At 38.3% G+C, this 25,472-nt stretch overlaps 1 protein-coding gene across 1 annotated transcript in view; it reads right to left on the bottom strand.

The window, feature by feature from the left end:
- Positions 1-25,472, bottom strand: part of DERA (deoxyribose-phosphate aldolase) — a 45,082-nt gene that overhangs the window by 15,563 nt on the left and 4,047 nt on the right. The window contains exons 2-6 of the mRNA XM_059472908.1: positions 21,335-21,432; positions 19,423-19,570; positions 18,663-18,758; positions 16,988-17,122; positions 10,246-10,374 (exon numbers count right to left, since the gene is read on the bottom strand). Of these exons, the coding sequence (XP_059328891.1) occupies positions 10,246-10,374; positions 16,988-17,122; positions 18,663-18,758; positions 19,423-19,570; positions 21,335-21,432 (606 nt within the window). The remainder of the gene's footprint in view (positions 1-10,245; positions 10,375-16,987; positions 17,123-18,662; positions 18,759-19,422; positions 19,571-21,334; positions 21,433-25,472) is intronic.

Below are 25,472 nucleotides of genomic sequence, written 5' to 3'. Positions count from 1 at the left end.
GGAGCAACTCATAAAAAGGTATTTAATATGCCAGGGATGGTTTTTTCACCTCCCTTTGTCCACAGCCTGTGTGCTGATCTTACCACAGACTGCAATTATGGCGAGCATCTCAAACCAAAAGCATCAACAACCTGATTAAACAACTGCATGGGTGTTGGTTATTTAAAAAAAAAAATATTGAAACCAATAGAGAAATGCTGATTTCACCTGTCCACTGGCAAAACAAAGATGATATTCCCGTCCTCTAGTCTATATTTTATATATAAGTTTTACATTTTTAAAAACTTACACTAAATATATATGATCATTTTGAACTTTGGCATTTTTACTGAAATACTGTGAATCAAAGAAATTGAATATCAAACTCTCTTTGTGTTAGATGTATATATATCCTCATAGGTATTTAGTGGCAAGTTATTAAGTGTCACTATTCATTGAGATAGCACATTTTATATCTTTCTTAGAGGGAAAAAGAAATTATAAAGCAAACCCATCTATGTAAAATTTGCAGCAATATTTCAGAGCCTCACTCTGGTATCAATGTGTCCTGGATTATAAGACCTATGTGTATTCTATTTGCCATCTGTCAGAGGTGGGGCAGTTCTCTTCTGTTCATGGGGCAGTTTTCTTTTTCTTTTCCACAATCAATTCTCCCTCCAGGAGATCTCTTCTGTTAATGGGCCATTAATTATTAATTATCTCCTGTCCATGACCAGTGAGTGTCCCTGCAGGGCTGATCCAATCCCAGCATCCCATGGGGAGATGCTCCGCCCAGGGGAGGAGCCAAGCATTCCTACCTGGATACAATCTGAGGTTTGGGACACCCCAGCAGCCTTTGCCCCCTGCACTGCCAGAGGAGCAGCTTTCTGCTGCCCTGCATGGCCAGAGGGAGCCCAGGCCCATCTGCAGCAGCCCTGGAGCTGCAGAGGAAAACTCCCCCCTTGTGCAGGATCCCTGCTGCAGCAGAGCCACAGCTGGCACTGCAGGAGGGCTGAGCCCCCCTGGCATGGGGCTGGGACACCCCCTGGCACACAGGGGCAGCTCCTAGTCTGTCAGTGGTTTTCCCTTGCTTGTACTATTGCATTTTCATTTTCCTGTTAAAGAACTGCTATTCCTACTCCCCTATCTTTGCCTGAGAACCTTTTAATTTCAAAATTATAATAATTCAGAGGGAGGAGAATTCTTATTTTCCATTTCAGGGGAGGTTCCTGCCTTCCTTAACAAACACCTGTCTTTTCAAACCAAGAAACAATGACTTCTTCACTCAGGTGTTCAGAAACAGAGGTGGTCAAGCAGAACATCCCCTGTGCTGTGCTGAGTTGTCACGTGCCAAACTGCAGAGGCAGGAACGGTGTCAGCATCACAACCACCCCATCTGCACCTTTCCTTCTGGCATAAACAGCAAAAAAAGCCAGGAGGAATTCTGTGTTCAGCATTTCCCAACATCAAATCACGCACAAAGGTGTCTGATAAGTATTTACATTGGAAGATGCTGTTCTGAGGTGAAGTACAGCAGTGTTACATATCCCTTATCTATGAACTAAGCACTGTATTCACTGCCACAAGGGCTTTAAGGCCCCCAGACATTAGCCCAAAGCAAAACCACATTGTCTCCATTTAATTACCTATCTTTTCATACTTACTGTGATCCAAATGACTGAGTTAAACAAAATGGTTGCTAGTAACAGGAGACCATTGATAACCAGCAAGCTGAGGTGGGTGTACGTGCACAGAGTTCAAAAGAAAATGATGCTGCTGCTTGCTGTTTACTTCTCCAGCATGAATTTATAAAGTGAATTAGCAAGAATTAAAAGGATTAAAGTCCCAGGAACCGATGAAGTCAAAGAGAAATAGAAAATGGATTCACTCCTAAAAAGATAAAATTATTTAACAACTTATTAAAACAGTTCATCACTGTAATTAAAATCCAAGTGCCTAGAAAAAAAGTGCCACAAGAAAGGTAATTATTTATGAGGAGACTTCAAAAAGCCATTCACAGTGAATTTGGGAGAGAATCAGCCTGAAAGAGTTGGTAGTAAAAGGAAATTGTTTGTTTATTCATAAAACTTATTTTAGTCTAGCCTACCACTAAGAATCCCTAACATCTGCTCAATGGCAGCTGTAAGTAACATTAGGAACACTCAGCCAATTTATATCTTTCCTTTTTATTAAAAAGTAAACAGGTCTTTTTAAATTATTCACTAGTAAATTAACATAAAAATCAGTGCTGTAGCTAACCACATTTTGTGGAAAGGCATCTACAAGCTTTGCCTGATCGTGATGATCTCAATCTTTCTACATTTCACTGACTACTTTACTCTTTATGTGGTGTCCCACCTAATTTAGCAAATGAAAACGTAGAAAACTTACAAGCCATACAGGAGTCACTGCCATGAATAATACAAAATGCATCACTGATACCTCAAAAGCCATATTAGTTGCCCCTCCCTCTGACTTTAACTGATTCTGTTCTTATCTTTCCTTTGCCTTCCACTGAACAAAAATTCCCCTCAAATAATCTCAGATCTCTCCTGCTTCTTTCATGAACAAGGCATTCATTAAACAGGAAGCAACAACAAAATACAGTGGTGTTACTGATTAATACTTATTTGTTCTTATCTACAGCACTTTTATACTTTGATGACAAAGTGCTCTGCATGTTCCCATGTTTCACTCCAAAACTGAGTTCTTAAGACACTTAAAAAAAAGGCACAGGAACACTCTAAACCTAAAAGCTTCTCTTTACCTCTCACTAACTCTCCTTTTAGTCAATCTCTTCAACATTTTAGAAGAAAAAGTTATTACTTTCTTCTTAAGCTTCTCTCCCAGTTTCAGTTCTTACTTCATAATAGGAGCAGGTGCCTGCAAATGAACTTACCAAGATGTTGTTGAAGGGTATGGAGAAGCTCTGCTTATTTTACTAGGATCTTTTTGTTTTACTTCTAGGAAAAAAACATTTCTGCACTGCTTTCTGGAGACACTGAGTTTAAAGCTGAGCTGTAATTCTAACCCAGGCACCGGAAATGGCATCATTACAATAGCACAGGGTCCACCCAGCTGAAGCTCCTGGAGGATTCTGCCTTGAAGCTGCAACTGGAGAGCTGCTGAGAAGCTGGGTGTGCTGACATCCAGAGCAGCTGCAAACACAGTGCATGATTACAACATAAACCTAATTAGTTTAGCTACCAATAGCATGTTCATGGTGTCAGGGCAGGAGAGAACCAGCTGAGAACCTCTTGCTGGGGACTGGGATTCCCAAGAAACACAGCATTCCTCTCCATCATACCCCAATGAGCTGCTTCCACAGCCTGGGGTCAGCTCTGTTCCAAAGCTCCATTTATGAGGAAGGCTTTGTGCTTTGTGAATTCCCCACAAATTCACTTTCCAGGACTAGTGGGAAAGAGGCTTTTGAATATATATGACTCACAATTTTGTATTCCATAATTGAAGTTCAGTGTGATGCATGGAATATGGAGCATCACGCCTTGTTTCCTTTTTGGTCCATCACAAATGAATCAAAAGTGACCAAATACAAGATTTCACTCCTGAGATGTTTGGGATAGGCTGGTAAATTGGACATTGGACTAGCAGCACGACTGCAAAGGTGATGGAAAGAAGATGTGATACTCAAGAAGTTTTCCTGGTATCACCAAGGAGAAATCTTTTCTACATCTTAGATTTAGAACTCAACTTTAGGAATCAGCTGCAGTTGTACACTGCAGAGAAATCACTTTATAGCCCAAATAGCTAGCAGGAAAGAAACATCAAAGGTACAAAAGACAATCAGATGTCAGATCCCTGTTGACTTGCCATGAAGACTATGGCCTTTGCTGTCAATTCAGTCTTTGAAAAATTCTCTCAGAAGGACTGCTACAGACACCTCTGGGAAAGCTATTGTCTTTAGTAACTATAAAGTACAGGCAGAAATCTTAAATTGTCTTATCTGAGAGATGCTGAATTTTAAAACTACAATTTCTGAAAAGGAATTGGAAAAAAGAAAAAAAAAACAAAACCAAATCAGGAACATTTTCCAGGGGATGAAATTCCCAAGTATAGTGTCAAAAAATAGAATATATTCCATTTTTTTCCATTTTTCAGAATCTGAGCTGTAACCAGAGGACATTAGGACATGATTTGTTAAAGGCTCATGGATGTCTTTATATTGATATCACTGTGTTTTAATGTGCAGCTTTAACATTCAGGTAAGGAAACAATCCATGCCCTCCTTATGGGAAACTTCTTGGTTTTGTGCCACTTTAACGGCTCAAGTAGTTTTTCACTCCTGTTTCTGCTCTTCTCTTGTTATGCCTCTTTGGTTTTCCCTGTGTCCTTATGATTAAATGGTATATTCAAGTGAGTATCCATAGTTTTTTAAAATAACCTAATGATGTTCAAGAGCACATATTCCTGATGTATTTTTCCACTCAACACATTTCTCTTCACAAGTCTAAATCCACACTGCTGCTGCCATGACCATATGTCTTCAAATTAGACAGCAACAACCACTAGACCTTGATACCTTAAAAAACAACAACAAAAAATCCAGAACCTACAACCCTAAAATCATGCTTTGTGTATTTCCACATCTATATTAGGTTTCTTTAAGGAACTGGATTTTCTAACTAGTGTTTCTACATGCAATCTCTTTTAATATTTCATAAGCCAATTTTATATAATTGATAGGTACAGTAAATTAAATATTTATTTCTGTTTTTCACTGGTTTAGTAGAATTTAACACCTGCTACCAACAGAATGAAAAAACCTAACATGAAATATCAAAGAAATAAATAGTACCCAGTACATCTATTGATTTTACATAATATTTCCATGTTTTAAAATTGCATTCTCTCAAACCATTACCTTCAATAGTGGAGCTTCACAGATGCAAAGTTTTTTGCCAGGAAGCCCTGTTATTTTGCTGGCATGTTTGACTGGAGCTATTCACTGTGCAACAATTTCTGAGTCTGAGGTGATATGAAGCTTCACAAGTTTTAGCTCGAATCCTAACAAGTTATTTAACATAGAAACAAGGTTTCATTCATGGGGAAAATTAACCCAAAAGGGGTGCTTTCTCACCTCTCTGCATCAGTTGTTATAAATTGAAAGTATACCATTTAGATATTCCTTAATTAACATGTTTTGGAAAGATCTTGAATATCAGCAAAGGTAAAGTGCTATGCAGGCACTGAGGATAATTTGCTAATAGAAAGTTGACCCCTCTCAACAGTGTGTTATTCTGTCAGTAGCTGCTATTTCACAACCAAGGAGTGGAGAATAAAGAACAGCCCCTTTCCTAAAGGTCAGGAAGGAAAAATCAGAGTTCAAACCCTTGTCCTGAGAAGGACAAGCCTGGGGTTTCTGAGGAGAAACAGAACAAGTCATTCTGCAACCTCAAACCCATCTTCTGGCTTCCTGAGTTGGTGTTCTGGTGAGAAGTGCTTGGAAATAGCATTGTTTCTATTTGTAAGGGGAGATGGTGGAGGGAGAAACTCAGGTGGTGGTGTGGGTGACACAAAATCAAACAAACAGGTACAGAGCTGACAAGTTTTACACTGGTATTTCTTCTTGGACTTCATTGGAGGGTATATATTCGTATTTTCTGATTGCAGGAACATTAATAGAACAGACCTTGCGCAAAATTAGCAGAGTTGCCAGGCATCCTGCTCTGACAAATATGAATGGCCCCAAATAAAGATCTCCCCTCAGATATGGCTGTGTAGGCAGGCACACAGCTCAGTAAGCACATAAATAAATGCATAACAAAATGTGCCATTGCATGCACGTCTGGGTTTTTAACAAACTGCAAACAAATGAGGCTTCACTGTATGCACTCTAACTCTGTTCTCACTTCACAGACTCTTTGCATCTTTATTTTTCCCCCAACATCTTTGTTTCTCTCAAGTTTTACTTCTGTCCTCTACTTACCCATGCAGGGTTCTGTTGACTTAACTGGAAAGACTTTTCATGAGAGCCTGCCCTAGCCTGTCTCAACCACTTTCCATCATTCCTTCACTTCTGATTCCCTGCACACATATTCCTCAGTTCCAGACAGATTTTTAAGTCTCATTTCACATTCCTTCAAGGTCTGCTTTACTCAAGCCCCACTATTTTTTTTTTCTTTTTAGCTACTAGTCTTTGTATGGCCTCTCATCAGCAATTCAAACCTGAGGATATTGTGATTGCATTGTTGGAACTTTTCAACTCCAAGCTTATCTATCACGCCTACATTATTTCTAGTGATTAGCTGCAGTATCACTGTTAAGCTTGTAGGCAATTACCTCATTTAAGGCAGCATCCTTGTAGTGCCTCACTGAACATGCTGTTATCAGCATTTTCATACTGCTGGCTTTTTTTTATTTCTTCCCATTCTGTACCAGAACAAATGAAGTCACTTGTTTCTGCTCCAACCTCTTTGAGGCTGATTGTATTTAAAGATACTTCATCTTTGATCTTACACTTAATTCAAAAACTTTGTTAGCCCATGATATCATTCAAAACTTTGAGACAGACTGCCATGCTGCATCTTGGTTTTCCGCAGTGTGTTTTGAGCTTGTTCTTTGCACTAAACTTCCAGTGATGTTAACTAGAGCACAACAATGCTGTTGTGATGTTGAAGATGCAGAACAGCCACAGACTATGCAGAATGCTGCAGCAGACAGGGAAGTGATCAACTCCCAGTATAATTCCAGTATAATTAATAATTCATTAACTATAAGCAATAATCACTGCCCTGATAACCCCCTTTAAGCAGCCAACTGCAACCACCTCTACACTCAGACAGTAGCCAAGAAATCCTTAGTCACCAGTCAGCACCAAATATACTTCCCACACACTCCTGAGAGTAAAGACTCACTGACCTGCCCCCAGCCCAGAGCTGAACATCATCTGCCACCCTGGAGAGCAATCAGAGACAGATCACAGCCATAGAAAGGAGCTATTTCTGATTTCTGATGGATGTTTTACAGGTAGAGTGTGCCCTTTACAGACACACCATAAACCCAGCACGGTTGTATTTCAGACAAGTAAAACAAGACACAAAGTGAAATGTTGTTTATGTGTTACCAAGCCTCCTCCCTTGCTTTGCCTTTCATTTGCAAATGCTCTGAGCTCTAAAAACTGACTTAGTATCAAATTACAGCTGAAGTAGACACATAATTAAACCTGCACATAATACAACTCACATGCTACTGAGGGGGGACCCTTGGTTTTTGTACTGAGCATGAGACTTAAAGGCAGAAACTCACAACTGATCTCAGTTTGACTTTTGCTTTGTCTGTTATTATCTTTGTCTCGTATTTCACTTTTTTTTTAAATTACTTTACTCTCTGTCCCCAGAGCAGAGTCAAAAAGGCAGTCAGTTTTCTTGAGAAGCTCATGCACTCAAATCACCACCAGGACTTGAGGAAGCACAAGAGATGGCAGTGGAGGCCATAAACCCAAAATTTCCTGATGCAGTGCTAGGAGTTTGTCTCTTTCCAAAATCGAGGTGCTCCCTTGGCAGTGGGACAGAGGCACTGCTGTGCAGAGCTCGCTGCCACCCTGCCCTCCTCAGCACTGCTCAGGTTATTCTTGCCAGGTGAGTCACCGGCCTTACAGGCATGTCAGCCTCCTTCACTCAGAATAGCTGCTTAAATATTCCACAAGAATTTATGGCGTGTCAGTCAAGTTGGTAAAGGCATGGTTAAAAGAATTTAGGATACCTGTGGGCCTCCTCCCATTCTGATGTCTTTCCCCTTGTGGACTTTACTAGAGAACAAAAAGTAGCCATGGAGAATTATTTCAGAGAAAACAGGAGTCAGGAGCCACCAGATTATATAGAGGAAAATGATATATAATATACTAGTTTATATTATATAAAATTATATGTTTTTATATTTCTATGTATTTATTTTCTTATTTATTTTCTATTTCTATATTTGTATATAACTTTAATTATAATATATTAATAATATTTATACTATATAGTTAAATTATATTTTATATAATATTTATATTGTATTATATAATATATTTAATATAATATAATATAATATAATATAATATAATATAATATAATTTATTTTATATTATATTATATTACATTATATTACATTATATTATATTATATTATATTATATTATATTATATTATATTATATTATATTATATTATATTATATATCATATATAATATCATAATTACATATAGTATATATAATATATTTTATTATATTTAATATGTTTACTATATAATATATAATGAACAATAATATTACTATAGGTATTATGTATTGTATATTATTTATATTTTATCATGTAAATAATATTAGATTTTATATATTTTATATATTATACCCCTGGTGGCTTTGTGCTTCAGGACCCTGGTGAATGTGTGCATGCTCAGCAAGGCACTGTAAACCTCTGTAACCCCAGGATTTGGTGCTCCCCACATGCCAGGCTGGCATCATGGACAGTGAAGCAAGAACAGTTTGAGGATTGCACATCCCCAGCCAAAGCAAGGCTGTGGACCAGATTACTGAGGTTGTGACCATTTAAAAAAAACCTTAAAGCATTGCCAGCCAATCAAAAACTCCCACAGCTGACTAGTTAACCCTTTTCTGGAATAATTTTCAACTGGAATTCTTTGAAAACTCAGCTCACAATGACACGTGAGAAGCACTTGTAACAGCACAGCTGAAGGAACTTTATTTTGTTGTAAAGGACAGGAGGAACTGGACAGAGGCAGCAACAACTCCTAAAGCCACTTTTTCAGTTGAATCCACCATACTGCGGACTCACTTTCTCCCCAAAAGGATACAAAGATACAAATAAAACAAAATTCAACTGGAATTTGAGGCTCTCAGCAGTTCTGACAGGTTGCAGTCTGAAAGCCTGACCCTCAATGCATGTATGTAGAGTGCAAATAAATTCTTATTTTTATGCCTACCCACAAAGAAGAAGCAAAAGACTGAAATAAGGAAATTACTGGATATATTCAGATGGATAAGTATCTTGTAAAATGAATAACTAGGCAAGGAAAATCATTAACAATAGAGCCATCTGCTGTATTTCAAAAAAACTACACCAGAAAAATTCTGAAAATGGTAAAACGCTTTACAAGCTGAATTTCTCACTACTTAGTGTTACAAAAAGTGATCACAATGATTAGTGCATCAGTTTAAATAAGAGGTAATGTGTATTTCTTACACCTCTTCTAATTAAAAGCAATATTTAGCAGCATAATACTGATCCTCTGTGTCTAATGATGCTAATTGGCATTGTAGCTGGGCTTGTTAGAAGCCTGAAATGCTCTCCATTCCACTGGAATCAGAGAAGCGCAGAATTGTGTATGGTAACAGTGAGGTCAGCAGCAAGCCAAATATTTGATTAAATACCGACAAGACACTTGATTATGTTTTTCTTGCTTTGGTGTAAGAATTTCAAGCCTGAAGAAAAAAAAGGAGGAAAAATATTAACATAAAAAATTAGGGGAAGTTTAGAAGACAGACTGAGATATGCTAAGAACCCAAGTGGTTCTCAGTATATCTTTACACTTCTAGAAATAAACTTAGGAGCCCACTTTCAAGCACAGTGGGAAAAGCAGTGCCTGGGAGCTAATTCCCAATTTTGCATCTCCAACATAAAAACACAGAACTATAATCCTGGTTCAGCTAGGAAAAGTTGTACCAAAGCTGCAGAGAGAGAATGTAGTGCTGAAAATCTGGGATCAAATGGGTGCTAAGCTAAGCAAAAATGTAATAAAGTATGCACAGCCCCTGGGAGCTCCGTCCTGTTCTGCAGGGTTGGTTTCCTGAGCTGCCCTCTCAGAGGTGGTTAGAGATGATCACAAACCAAAACTGAGAGCTTTTGGCATGAATCTGCACTGGGAAGTTCCCCTTACCTTTAAAACAAGCTTGTGAGCCACCTACCCACATCCTATCTGTAGGTGACCACAGCTGCCTCCACAAGTGTGTCTGCCCCACATGCCTTTATTAAATATTCTGATCAGATGTTTGACTTTTACTTGAATTTTACTTGTTCCTACAACCCTTGCTATTCAGCAGCTCCTTACTTAACATTTCATGCAGTTTTTGGTAGGTGACACAAAACAAGTGACACTCCATTACTCCACCTGCAGCTGCAGTAATTGCCACACAAATTTTTTCCGCCATCGACAAAAACCAAACTTCCAAGACCGGAACTTTTTAAGCCTCATAAATAATATAGCAAAGACATTCTTAGCTTAAAAGGAGAACCAGGTATTTACCTGCCATCATAGCTATCATACTGGCTTTGTAGACATTGGCAAAGGAGCCCAGTTCACCTGTGGCCAAGATTGTTTTCATGTGAGCTTCTCCACAGGCTGCACGGCACAGGCGGATCTCCTCGTACAGACCTGGGGATGAAAGCACGTGGGAATGATCAAAGTTGCCTGAGAGATGTTTTCAAGTATGGCTGTAATTTCCACTTCTGGATTAATTTCCAATCTTATAATTAGCCGTAGCACTCAGGAACTTAAGTTTTGTAAGTTCAATAAATTACATGACTGGAGGTAACTAACAACGCTGTGCAGTTTCAGACTTTACTTAATAGCTATTAATGTCTGTTCTCTCAAAATACAAATGTGCTAAATACCCATGAATACATCAGCAGTAAAAAATGCTGTGATAGTAAAGATTGATCTTAAACCAGCTTTTCCAGCAATAAATACGGTAGTACATTGAATCAGTACTCAGATAGCTGTGTTTTCCTCTGCACCTGGCCAGTGAAACCCTCCCTTTTATCCTTCCTGGTAAAATTCAGCAGTGCTCCCACAGAAGTTTACACAGAGGGAGAATAAAAGAGCCAAAAAATAATGAAGAATTGCTGTCAGAACCTGGCTGCTTGGGAATGTTTAAGATTGCTCCAGTGTCGGGAGAAAAGCAGCTCTTACAGTGCACAGTCACTGCTTCTGGATTTCGAATTAAAAAAAACCCTAAGATGCAAAATAAACAAACAGGATGCTTTGCAAGAGGGTCCTTTTGACAAACTGTACTCAATCTTCAATTACATAATCAAAAAGTTCTTTGACAGAAGGCTAAAATACACCTTTAAATAGGTCTTGCTAAAACAGTCCAGGCTAGAAAGACTTTTGTTTTTTTCAGCAATATCAGACTTCTTTTCCCCTCAGCCCTTAAGTGAGACCTGGAAGCGTGGGGCAGGGCTTGGCAGCAGTGGCAGGGCCCTCATCCCACTGCTGCCATGGGCACACCAGGGTGTCCAGGGCTGGAATTGCTGGGCTGGCCTTCTGAGACACGCTGCACACATTAGCAGACAACTGGCTGATGCACTTAGCAAGTCCCTTTATAGACACCAGGCTTCACCTTGTTTCTCACTGTGTACCAAAGGTGTGAATTAATCAGAACTAGCATGCAGTCTAACATGTTTTATTGATCAATTGGTGATGCTCCAGAAACCTACATCAAATCAAGGCTCAAAAAGTAAACACAAAGGACCTGTGCTATATTTTTTTTTTTGGTGCATTTAATAACCCTACTCATGTTAGATCCAAATGAAATCTCTTTTTGTGGAGCAACTCTTTCCTGAAGCTTTTGAAAACCCAGAGAAAGCAGCTTTCTTCTTCTTCTAGCTTCGGTAACAAGAGGAAAAAGTTTTCCCTACCTTCGAGATACGCCACCAGAAACGTCAAAACAAAATCAACAAAACGTACATTTAGGTTGTATTCCATGAAAAGAAATTCCATCCCCACAGCTGTTGCTCCCTGGCAGCACAGCTCCAGCAGCCCCCCTTGCAGTTGGAAGGTGCTTTTACATGCAATTAGCGTTAGGAGCAGCCTCGCTGCCTGCCAGCACTCATCATCCCACGGCCAGGAACGCTCAGGATCCTCAATCACCCGTGTCTGGCAGCTTAGCTGGGGTGCAGGAGAAGCGGGCACACCTCAGTGGGGCAGGTGTGTGGGTAAGAAATGCTGTTCTTTATTCAGAGAGCAATAATTGCAGACAGCAGCTGACGCTCACGGGGCATTTTCAATAAAAGTACAGAGAGAAATGCAACTACATTCGGGGCACAGCACCCCAGTCCCAGTGCAAGATGGAACTGCTTTGATGCAGAGCAAATGTAAAAACTCCTGCTCCTTTCAAAAATAAAAGGAGAAGTTTCACTACTCAGTCAGATATAAAACAAGGCACAAATAATGGGATGATCCTGCAAATTTTGGGCAAATGTCTAAATGCCTAGTCAGTCCCACTTCAAAATGTACTCAGTGTTTCAAGGACTGCTGGGCTTCCAGTGGGACAGTCTGTGCTGCCAGCACTTAAGGACTCAGTTTCACCAGGCTGAACAGCAGCAGGATCAAAGCTGGGTGCTACAAATGCAGGAATATCTGTGAGCTGTGCAGAACACCAGCATATACAGCATCTCTGTTAGCAGCAGTGGCACAAAGATTTTGGTCAAAAAAACTCTGTCACAGGAAACCCTGCAGGCATATTTTCAACTAATGAGCTAAGAACCCCATGGAGAAGCTGCAAGAGAATTTATTTTTGACTCCTAAAAACAAGGAAAAAGAAAAAGCTCTCAAAGAGAATGGCCAGTACTCTCCAACCAATATTATCCATTCTAAAAGCTGACTAAATCTTAAGCCAGGAAAAAAAAAAAAAAAAATAAAAAAGCAAAAGATCCACTAAACCCCAAACCAATAAACCCACAAAAAAACCCCAAAGCAAGCCAGCCTGTATAGAATATACCTGGAGGCAGCTGCTCACAAATACAGTGTGCAGGAGCTCTACTGACCCAGCTGTTAAAATGGATGTGAATAAGAACTCTTCTACTTTGCACCACTTGAGATACCTGACAGTTTTCATGAACTTTTGATCTGCCTTTACTAGCTGCATTCATAGAAGTCAGAAAAATTCAGATTTTGTAGGGAAAAAAAATGCTTTTGCAGCTGTGGCTTAAATTCCACTGTTACAAAACACAAGAGTTGTAAGTGTCCTTGTCATTTTCCAAACACTGTGAATATTTAGTACACTATATTGAATTTTAGCAGCTATTAAATACAGCAGAGAACATGTTCCTTCCATGTACATTTCCCAAGCAAATATCCCTGATAATTTCTGCTAGCTGTAATCTGCACTAGGTTGTCTAGATGGTCTGTTACTTTGGTGTAATACATTAGTCCTAAAAATCACAAAATAAGGGGGATAATCCAGATATCCAACAAAGAAAAAAACCCACACTGCTTATTTTTTATAGAATAGCTCTTCTACAAAAATGTGGTAATAAGAAAATTTTTCTTTAAAAAAAATTCAATTTTTGTGGTGTTTTTATCTAGTCAGCGACAACGAATAGAAACTGAGATGAGAAGATGTTTTGATTTTTGTTGGCCCAAAAGATCAAGGTGATTGTGATGGGCTGGAAACTGGAAAATGAGCTGGAGCCCCTTGTGTCTGGCATGTTGATGGCAGGTTTGTTAACAAAATGACAAGCACGAGGCTATCAGCACAACACAACCCCCTCACATATGTGCAACTCCAGGGATTCACATTCTGGAGACAGAGCTGGGCTTCAGGAGCCCGAGCTGCTGCTGCTGCCAGCACCAGCCAGAAACTGTGCAGTGTCACTGTCATATTTTCTGAAAAATCCCTTCACCAGGATTCCTTCTCCTGGGAAGCCTCAGAGAAAAATGAAAACAATAATTATCTGATTTGCTTCTCCTGTGTTTTGCTGCTTTGGAATGTGGTTGGCCATTGTTTGTCCAACAGGTGAATTGTTTTAACTTAATGACCAACCACGGTCAGGCTGTGTTGGACTCAGGAGAGGGTCACAAGTTTTTGATTACTATCTTGTTAAACCTTTTGTAAGTATCCTTTCTCTATTCTATAGTATAGTTTTGTATAACATAATATATCATATATCATATAGTATGGTATAGAATAGTATGGTATAGAATAGAATAGGATAGAATAGAATAGAATAGAATAGAATAGAATAGAATAGAATAGAATAGAATAGAATAGAATAGAATAGAATAGAATAGAATAGAATAGAATAGAATAGAATAGAATAGAATAGAATAGCCTTCTAAGAACATGGAGTCAGATTCTCAATTCCTCCTCCATCCTGGGAACCCAGCAAATACCACAGTGCAGCAGGGCAGTCTGCACATCCAGAAATGGTAAATCCAGCTACAACCCTCCTGAACAACGTGGGGAGGCTTCTCCAAGGCTCTGGAGCAGGGAATGTGCTCTGCCTGTGCTGTTTATGAAGTATGTAGCACAAAGTAAGGTCCCAATCCCTGATCAAAGCCTCTAAACCCACACATAAAAAATCAGCAGCAGTGAAAAGCACTTTTCATAATGGGGTTATACCATGGATGCAGCCATGATCAAAGTCTCAGAGTATAACTGGAATTTTTTTCCCTTTTTTTAGGAAAATTCAACTGCCACAGAGCAAATGATGGGTGAACAGTGCTCCTACAGCCACTGACAATGTAGCATGTCCAGGTGTTTGTTTGCTAGCAGCTGTGGAATTAGGAATTAACACTGACATTACTGCACCCCACACAACTTCACGAATACAGCAAATGCTGATGAGAGGGGGAAAAACGAATAACAAATAGATCCAGTTTATTTCAACAATTTGTTGGTCAACTTGATCGCTCCTTACATAAAGGCTCCACATTCTGTGTCTAAAGGAAGTATCCAAACTGATAATTAATGTTTAATCCATACTTTGACAAGTAATACAAGACAAAAGCTGAGTAAACTACTTTAAAGTAGTATTGCTTTAAAAGCTAAAAGCTTATAAAAGGTATGTAAATTCATAAACTTATATTTCATTTCATGTTATTTTCTGATGTAATTTAGCTGTCCAATAAAGCTGCTTTCATACTCAGCATTATTTAAAAGATCTTAACAATTACTTCACAAAGATCTGGAAAATGTATTCCGAGTGTCATAAAGAGCTCCAGCAATATTCAAGAACTTCTTTAAAATAACTTGATATAATTGGACATACACTAAAATATTTAATAACCAAACAAGCCTTTGAAGCAAATCACAAAGCAACACTATTCTATTGTGGTGACCCCAATTATTGCACAGGCTAGAAGAAAAGCTGGAAATGAACTAAAAAGCACTCCACAACATAGATTTTTTTTCAATAACTTCTGAGGCTATGAAGATGTCAGCATAAGAAAATACCCATTGAAGCATATTATTGTTATTTTTATTATTATTATAATGAATACTACTATTAGCATAAGTTATAATATAATTGCAAGGCAGATTTAGTTGATGAAGCACCTCAAACGCACGGACAGGTACTGCACTGCTTAATTTTATATAATATGGGGATTTAACCTAAAAAAATCCTTTTTTGTCTTTTCTTCTAGAATCCTTATAAGTATTTTATAGATTATTCTAAATTATTCCTAATCACACAGGAAACATATCTATTGAAAGCTAAACAGGAAGACAGAACACTAGATTTTCACCAAAATATCCAGATCACCTAATTTAATACCTTTATTTTTATATAGGAAAATTAAATATTGTAATTTTTCACCTTGTGGCATCTCTGTGGCAAGTAAATTCTGTTCCTGAAGTAGCTTTTTTTCAAGATCACATAAACTTGTGTCACAAACAGATTCAGATTCATGAACAAACTTAGGAAATAATTTGGAAATAATTTGAATTCTGCCATTGGTGAAAACAACCATATATTTATATCTTGTATTTTATTTTTATATTTATATAATATAAACAATATATTTATATAGTATATAAATATATTAATATATTATATAATATATTATATATAAAGAATATAGATATTTGTTTTATATTATATATAATATATACAATCATGTATATTTAATATATATTTATATGTGCATAAATAAATATTTATTAAAATATACTTTTTAAAATATATATATATGTAAAATAAGGATGGCTTTCAACCTTGTCAAGATTTCAGTTCTGGATAAAAGAATATGCATACCAAATTAATATCCCATTCATTTCAGTCATGATCCAAACTCTCTCTCTGAATCCAAGCCCTATATTTCTCCTCTCAGTTCTCCTTCATGTTAAAAAAATAAAATTAAAAAAAATTAATCCTTAAATAACTAAGACCAAAAGTATGAAGATTTCAAATATTACAAAAGAGGCCAAGATATTACATCAAGGAAACCAGTCCTGAAGACACAGATGCAGAAACATGTGGGGTGTTTGCTTCAATTCTGTAAATTGCAAGAAGACCAGAAAACATGATCTATTACCATTATTTCTGTTATTTCCTTAAATAAAGTCAGGTACCAGGGCTTCATTATAAAGTCTGCCAAGCAAATAGGATATTCTGGCACTGCATTTTACAGCTAAATGGAAAATTCATTCCAAGACAATGATGTGTCTACCTTCACATGGAGATTAGTTATAGGAGCACTGTCAGCACTTAAGGCAAGCCATTCACAGTACATTAAGGATGCAATTAGAGCAAAAACCATCTTCAGCATTATTGTTCCTACTAATTAGTAGTAGTTTACACATGTCAGAACATCAATAATAATATGAACAGTCAATTTGTTCCCTCAACTTTCAGCAAAAAGAAAACAACTAGAATACGTGTTTTCGTGAAAAAATGAAACATGTATATTTTAAAAGGTATCATCTACATTCGCAGCCCGTTGGGCTTTCTAACAAAACTCTTCAAATAATTAGGGTTTTACTTGCTATTTTTTTAATGCTGTACACAAAATCCTCTAAAGGCATGGAGGGAATCGATCTGAATTTTCAAACCAAAAAGTCATTCTGCCTGCCCAGCTCGCTACAACCCTTTCTCATCATTTCATTGTATAGTTTTTATTTAGCTCAGAGCCCCAGATTACTCTGAGGGGAAAAGACCAAATTCTTCAAGGATTGATGGAGAGATTTGGGGAAGAGACAAAGACAGACCCTGTATGTGCATACAGAAAGGTTTAGGGTTTTTAAAACTATTTTTTTACTTACCTTCCCACTGGCCAGTCAGCACCAGACTCCTGCTAATGACAATGTCAATCTCTCGGGCCCCATATTCCACTGCCAGCCTTATTTCAGCCAGTTTGGTCTCCAGAGGAGTTTGTCCAGCTGGAAACCCAGCAGCCACTAGCATGAAAAGGGTGCAGGTAGAAGGAAGAAATGTTTAATGAAGGTGTTAAAGTTTTAGAAATCAACAATAAAATTGAAAATACCAGTAATACACCAAAAGGTTTGAACATTATTCTTTTTTTTCAATGCTTGCCATGATTTTAAAAATCTACAGGCACTTCATCCTACTCTCTCTTCACCAATAAGAAATATTGGCTCCACCCTCAAAAACCAATGGCCAGCAAGGTAAGTGCATCTTGTGAAAAGATCTTTCACATGCCTTGATGTTTCCCAGAACAACCTAGATAAAAGCACAATACCTATTGCTTCCAGCAGATTGAGCAAACAAGGAGATCAGATATGAAGCAATATATACATTTTTAATTTTCTCCAATTCTTTTAAGTAGTATCTTAAATCATAATAATGTTGTTTAATGGTTAAATCACAATATAGCAAAAATTGCTTTCAATGAGTTCTATTTAAGATGATGTTTATGATGGTTAAGTACAAAACTCAAAGGTAACTTTGGAAACAGAAGAAATAATGGCTTTGTCAGAGATTGTCTTTCTCTCTGACATATAAATGCATTTAGTATGTAATTTTCCGCTATACAACAATGAAACAAGAACAAAAAACTCACATGTTTCTTAGCATTTAACACCTGATCTAACTTCAAAGTCAGCCCCTCCTTTGAGCAGGGGGTTGGACCAGATCATATCCAGGGCTGCCGTATAACCTGAATTGTACTTCTTGTTTCCTGCACATTCAGGACTTTTGTCTCATGTGTGATGACTGGAGAAGAGCTGACCCTGTTAGATTTTGGGTGTGAAAGTCCTGAACCTGTGGCTGCTCAGGAGGGAAAAACCCCTGTCTCTGCTCACAGCTTCCTTGGAGTCAGCCTGCAGGATGTGCTGCTTTTGGCTGGGATAGTTATCCTCACTGTAGCTGGGCTGGTTTGGATTTGCGCAGGAAACAGCCTTGGCTCCCCAGGGATGGTTTGGTAAGTGCAGAGCAGTGCCAGCACAGAATCAAAGCTTATTTATGAGGCTTCTCTTGGTGAGTGGGCTGGAGTGCACAAAAAGGCAGCTCTTATCTGAAACCACAAATTTTCTCTCTTTTACTCTTCCAATTCTCTTTTCCCCTCCATCCTGGAAGTGTCTGCATGAGTGAGTGTGTGGCACTTGACACAGGATTACACTTAAAAGCCAAACATGATAGGGAAAATAAACCTTTATTAGAACTCACATCATCATCTACTTTGTGTATACTGACACTTGTCCAGCACTCTATCTCAATTTCTTCCGTCCAGGTGAGAAAAACACTGATATATTTTAAAGGCTTCTTTGAAGAGCTTCCAGCAAAAAGACTTGGCATTGTGATAAGCTTCAAGTTGGAAGACAACAAAAGATTATACCAGAAGAAATTTGTCCTTCCTTCCTTCGACCTCTTACCTTTACACCTTACTCCCTGACACAAAAGCAAGTCCAAATTTCTGTATTTCTCTATGTATTTTATAGCATCAGATTATTTAATGGGATATTTTTGAATAAATCTTACCTGAAGCCACTGGTATGTTACAACCAGCAGCTTTGAGGGTGTCCACAGCATCAGAGACTCTTGCAGGATACACACAAACTGCTGCAGCAGTGATACCTGCAAAAGCAAAGCCACAGTTCCCTTTTTCATACAGAGAATTCCACCTTCTCCATGAACACTGCATTGTCCTCACCTCCCACTCCTGTGTTCTCACAAGGATTTAAGCAGCACACCAGGGATGTCTGTTATGCTGCTGAAATGGTCCAGGTCATTCTTGTGCTGTTTCCTACCTGTCCATTCACCTGGCCCTGGGAGTAAGTCTGCATTAGCAGGAGTTAAAACTCCAAAGTTTTTATTGACAGACTCACAGTTTAATGCCAACACAGTTAAGACTTGATCACAGTTATGCTTGATCAGCAAATTGCTGCAAGAGAAACTGCACTGCCAAGCTCTGCTCTTACTTGTGGAGCCAGACTGAGCCCAGCAGCAACTGAGCAGTCTTTATGTTAATGCAGCCCTCCTGTATCTCCAGCTAAAGTGCTCTTCTCTCCAACTCTCAGATAATTGACCTCATATTTCATACTTCAGCTGTCTGAAGAGTCCATAAATCCAAGTTTTTAAAAAAAGACTAATCTTTGATTTTTTATGTGTAAGGCTTCCATCCCCCTTTGGCCTACACTACTTCAAGCAGTGGACCAAGGTCTTTTCCAAAAAGTGAGACAATAATGAGGAAACACAGACATTTCCTCTAGAAAATACACACCCCAAAAAGCCACCATACCTTTATCATGCATGTCCAAGGCTTTGAGCAGATCCTCTCTGATGGGGTGCTTTGCTTTAAAACACAGCCTCTGAACGTTTGAAGGAGTATCATCACCTGAGAGAGTGGTGAGGTCTATGCAGGTGACAGCTTTCAGCAGCCAGGCTGCCTGCAAAGGGAACAAAGCAAGGAATGGAGCATTTCTGTTTGCAATTCCAAGGCCAATCTGCCTTAGAAGTGCAGGAATCAGAAGCCTGGCTCTCACTCTGACAGTGGGGAAATGTACAGGATGTAACATATAAGCAAATAATGGCTTAGGATAGACAGGCTGGCAGATATTTGTTCATGTCTTCAGTATTTAATGATACAGAGGATACTTCCTCAAAAGGATCCACTTCTTTTTGTGTGAATGAAAAATAACAAACACCTGTAATTTTGGTGCAAAAAAACTCCAAAAGCAAGAGGTAAATGACAAGGTTAAAGCACTCTTTAGATGGAAATGCTTCAGAATTTTAAAAGACTCATTAATCCAAGAATGGAACAGAAGCATAGCTAAAAATTTTATGAGCTTTTTTTTTCTGAACAAAAATTGAGCTTAAGACATTATTTTGAATTATCTGTTGAAGGTCTTCCAGAAAATGCTCATTTACAGTGATGACTTCCCTCAAAGCTGACTTCTCTTACAGGACACTTGTACAGGGAGAGAGTTTGCAATGGCAATGGGGTAATGAACCATCACTGGCCTCTGTTAGTCTAAGCCTGACTGATTGTTTCTGCTTCCTCCTTTCATCCTATAATTGTTTGAAACTAGAAATAGTTTTATGTTTCTTTTACTTGGATTTTTTTTTATCCTCTGTTTGAGGGAATTTTTGAGAATTTTTATCTCCTCTCCTACGACATGAATGCCAGTCACCAAGACAGATGCAGACAGGGGGCTTCAAGAACTGGTATAAACTTGAGGGTTTTTTAAAGGGTTTTCCAATTGGGTATTTTGGGAAACAGGCTACAGGATTTGAATCTGGGATGCTGCTCACATTCAAACATGTACAGGTTCAAAATCACCTCTGTTAAGAAAACAGCACATGACTGCCCTGCTGTGACAATGTTCAAACAGAGGAGAGATGCTTCTGACACCCTTCAACTATTTTGAACAACTTTTTAAAGAATTTCTTATAATTAAATGATTCTTGCTTTGTTCTGTTACATTCCACTCTTAAGATTGATCCTTCATCATTTCCTTCCTCCTGCTTTCAGGTTTTCAGCTACTGTTGCACATAAACAAGTTGTTCAGAGGGCAGAGAGGAGGCGTCCCAGGCATTGTTTGCAGAACAGCTGCTTGGTGAATGGAGAAAAAGTTTGTCTTTTTATACTAAGATGGACAATAACCAACCACTTACCTTATTTCAGCAGCTTTCCTAACATTAGTGGGCTCCTTCCCCCCACCAAATGCCACAGCCAGTCAGGATTTTTGAGTTTTAGCTAAAAAAACTCGTTAAGCAATGAAATCACACACGTTGAGAATGTTTAAGCAAAGAAAAATCATCCAGGTAGGTCAAATTTGACAGGGACGATGATCATATCTTACAGCTTTAAAATTAAAAAATAAGAAGGCAGCATGCAGAGAAGTCTGTCTGGAAAACAGAATAAATGTGGAGGGATAGTAATACACAATTTAATCCACTCATGAATAAAGATGACTTAAATACATTTGCAGTTTTGCCAGTCATGAGTTATATGGTTTTTAACTTGTTTGGATAAATGCATCACCTTATTCCATCCCATCATCATCAAATACAAATTACTAAAATAAGACATGGACAAGCACATCTTTTAAGTTTACATGTATCTTGAAAAAAATTCAATATTACAGCCTGGAGAGGGAGAGTGACTGCTTTAAAAATACAGGAACAGAATGCATAAAAAGAGCACTTACTTGCCAATTACCTTTCAGAGTTTTCCATTTTTTAATTTGTTCTGCATGCCTCACTACTGCAGGTCGATTCACATACACTTTTGAGATCCTGCCAAGTTCTGGGGAGCAAAACAAAAAAAAAAGGCTCACCTATTTCTGTGTTCTTTTAATATATGGTGTGGTACTTCAGAAGAAAGCTGTAGAAAGTTTGGAGCCTCTGAAGAAAGTGTTGGGCTTTCATGTCCTTCTAATGGCTTGTGTTCTTATCACCAGACCAAAATAACCTCAACTTCTGTCAGGGGATGATTTGTGAACTGGATATTTCACACAGCATATTCTGTGTGCCATTGCAAGTGAATTAACTGAGTGCTGATGAGACAGAGACACTGCCTTGTGAACTTAAATATAGGTGTATTATACATGTAGCATGGGGAAAAAAAAAAAAAACAAAAAAACCCCTAAAAACAGCCTTCTGCCACTGCTTGATGGCTTACTTCAGAATTTCCAAAGAGCAGCAGATGCACAGCATGTACTAAAATAATGAAACTGTCTAGAGTCAGAAGAACCAAATATTGGCCACTGCTTAACAAAGGGTGACTGACTGAAAAAGGAGAACTGAGGGTTAAGGCTCTTGAAATCTTTAAATTTCTGCTTAGTATGGTAAATCCAGAGTGTAATTTTTAATATTAACAAATACAGGCTGCTCAGAGTACACAGGAAAAAGAAACTGGAGCATCTTTAAAATCTCTCACATCCCAAAATGTAAATAATTCCTCTAAATACCGATGTACCAGCATTCCATGAAAATAACATCAACAATCATTAACCACCAATCATCAGCAAATCACCACCATCAATCATCAAATATCACCCCCAGTTAAGGTCAGAATATGGACATGGGCATAGACAGGTACTAGGAGATAATAATTCTGGGTGATTGAATTTATTAAGAAGATGTCACTCTATGAATCTTCTTTACTACAGTGGTAAATTGCATTTCCCTTGAGCATATTGATTAAAAAAATGTTTAAAACTTAAAAAAAAAAAATAAGCTGGTAGACAAAATCACTAATTTTGTACTGAAATCTTATACTTTTTTTTTTCTTCCTACTGAATAGCTTTGATAGCCAAAAAAATGTAGAAAACTAATATACTAGCCAAAGTATGTGTAAATAAAAGCTTGTTTTCCTAGACTTACAAAAACCAATTTAGGGTAACGATGACTCAGAGGAAATGGAGGACAACACGAAACAGCCGAAGAAAATCTTGTTTTGAGCATAAGTAAGCTACCACTGTCCTATTACCACATACAAACTATTAGTGAGTGGTACCCACAAATTCTTAGCTAAAAACAGAACCAATAAATCAGTGAAGGAATTTCAAAGGGATCCTAAGGATTTTATGGATTTTTTTAAGAGTTTAGCATCAGACTCACTGCATGGCACCAAGGAAAATGGGGAGCTTAGAAAGCTGCAAGCAAGTCAAAGACAAACCCGTGTTATTCTTCCCAATTTCAAAGCCACAGGTTTATCCATTCTGTCCCCAAAGAAAGGAGCTCAGCTCAGCTGACTCGTAGAAAGCAGGTGGGAAAAAATTGCTACAAAAACCATGGCTACAACTTTCCTCCTTTTTTGCCTATCAGGATATATTTGACAAAGTCCATGGGGGAGGAAAACACACATAAATCAATATATGAAGGAGGGACACACAAACTCTGTGTTAGGATTCTTCTGCTACCTGTGCCAAGCGCTGAGGTAGCATAATTTAATCATAATCCCATTTATTGTAATAACTTTTGAACCCTCCTGGGGGCACAGTGACCTTTCAGCCCCTTTGGAAAATGTGACAAAACCAAAGGAAGCAGTTTAGATGAGGAACTCAGCTTTTCCCTCTCTAATAGGGATCCTTTCAGCTGGTCTGCTCTAACCTATTCTTTCTACACTTTTGAAACAACCAAGAAAACCAACCAGTAAATTATTTATAAAAACAATTCTTTGGGAGAAGAAGACAGTGAAGAAGTAAAGACAGTGAAGAAAGTGTCCAGTCTGTTAGGGAAAATTCAAATTTGAGAAGAAAATTTAAATGAAAAGACACAAATTTCACCCATGAGTAGGTTAATTCTTAATTAGCAACTGTTTGTAGAGGATTCAGTCTGATAAAGCTATTGTATCTACCCAACCTGACTCTTGAGCATCCTGACTCAGATCTAAGCAATCTTTTTAAGATGTTAGAGCCCTGCACACTAGATCAGCTTAAAGGAAATAATCAACTATAAATGCATTTGGAGAAAGGCAAAAAAAAAAAGAATTCATAACGGGAGAAAAGGTGTGGAAGGAGAATGGAAGTGGAAATGAGCTACTACCTTTGCTTTGCCCAAAGTCACCTGTGAAAGTCACCAAATATCAGCTGATCAGCAATAGCTGACTGCATGTGTTTTGCAAACAGGACAAAATCCATTGGTTTGAGCCCCTTTCACTGTCTGACACATTTCCTCCTCTGTTCTCAGTGACTCAAGGCTAGTCACAAAGGTAGCTGACACATGGCAACTCACTAATGTCTAATATCTAATTTTTGTGCATGGGATGCAAGAGTCCCTGCAAGATGACAGAATGTGGATCTCCAAGTATTTTTTTTGAGCGTGGGAACTCAAATCACAGTGCACAGCACAGGCAGAAAATTTATTTAAAAAAAAAAAAAAGGAATAATTTTACAAAAAATCAGAACTCCATCCTTTCTGTACAACTTAATGTGAGACATCATGCAGCTTTTACTACAGGAAATAAAAGGGTGCAATGAAAATGGCACGGCAAGGAAGGACAAAGGTTCTGGTAATGTGCAGCAGCAGATGGAGACTTCCATTTAACACAGACCTTTTATTCAAGCTCATTCCTACATTAATTAAAGCAATGGGTAAGTGAAAACAAATATGTCTCAGCATAATTGTCTCTAAATAGACTTTCAAAGTTTGCCAGGTGAGGTCTCATCAAATCTTTAGATCTAAGTGCCTTTATTCAGAAAAATCCCTCACAATTCCAGCTTTTCTCTTTTTTTCATTAAATATCAGAATAAACCCATTTTTTTGAAATAGAACTGACTGCCTTTGGATTCTCCCCCTCCCTCTCTCCCCCAAGCTTTATGATTTAGTATCTGGCTAAGGAAAACTATATTTAATTAGGCTCATTAACCTTGCAGTGTGAACATGTCTTTTTTTTTTTTTTAAATAAGTCATCTGCTAGTCATCTGCACAGTCATGTGGCTTCAGGGATAAAAGTAATTAAAGCAGTTACACTACAGCTAATTAGCCAATATTCTGTAATCACTCTTCTAGTTTACTTTTTTTCTCAGAAGGCATCTGAAAAAATCATATTCAATTCCTTAACAGGAAAATCATCTCCTCTCTTTGAAGAACACGAATCCAAAAATACCAAGCATTTCCTCAGAAAACAATAAATAAAACCACTTCATTAGGATAATTACATAAATATCTAAGCTTCCTCACACATTCCTCATGAAACAGACTAAGCTTTAGAGAAGCTTTAAAAAAAACGTGTTGATGGCATCCCTTCAGATGGTGAAACAGAAAGCTCAGGAACGCCTGAGGCAATAGTTTCACAAGCATTTTTAGGCAGCACTGCGCCCAAAAGGAGCTGCCCCCCTCAAGTGGTTATTTCATTTTGTGTGCCAGAGACAGCATGTGTGCTCCTGCTCTTACCATGAGCACACCATCAATCGGGGAAGGGAAGTGATGAAAGCTGTTATTTCGGGAGGACAGACTCAAACTGGGTCCTGAGCCTTCCCTGGAGAAAGGAGGAGTTCAGCTGGACACAGGCTGACCCCAGCTGGCCACACAGAGCTCAGCAAAGCCACTGAAAGGACAGAAAAGGCTTTGGGATCTGGTCTTGTTACGGATGTCTTACCATGTAAGATTTTTAGAGATTTGGGGGTTATTCAGCTCTGTCAAGACAAAAGTCAGTGTTATTTTCCCATAGAGACACTTGATATGGACAAGAGATCCTCAATTTCATGTGGGTCTTCCTTTGTATGACAGAAGTTCAGTCTCCAAGTTATCAGCATCCAGACACACCAGGATACAAGCATGAGCCCTGAGCTGGAAATCAGGTCTGCTGTCTTGTGCCATCAGTAAAATCACACAGTGCTG

The sequence above is a fragment of the Ammospiza nelsoni genome, chromosome 5, assembly GCF_027579445.1.
Source record: "Ammospiza nelsoni isolate bAmmNel1 chromosome 5, bAmmNel1.pri, whole genome shotgun sequence".
NCBI classification, from domain to species: domain Eukaryota; kingdom Metazoa; phylum Chordata; class Aves; order Passeriformes; family Passerellidae; genus Ammospiza; species Ammospiza nelsoni.
This window is presented reverse-complemented; position numbering and strand designations above follow the sequence as displayed.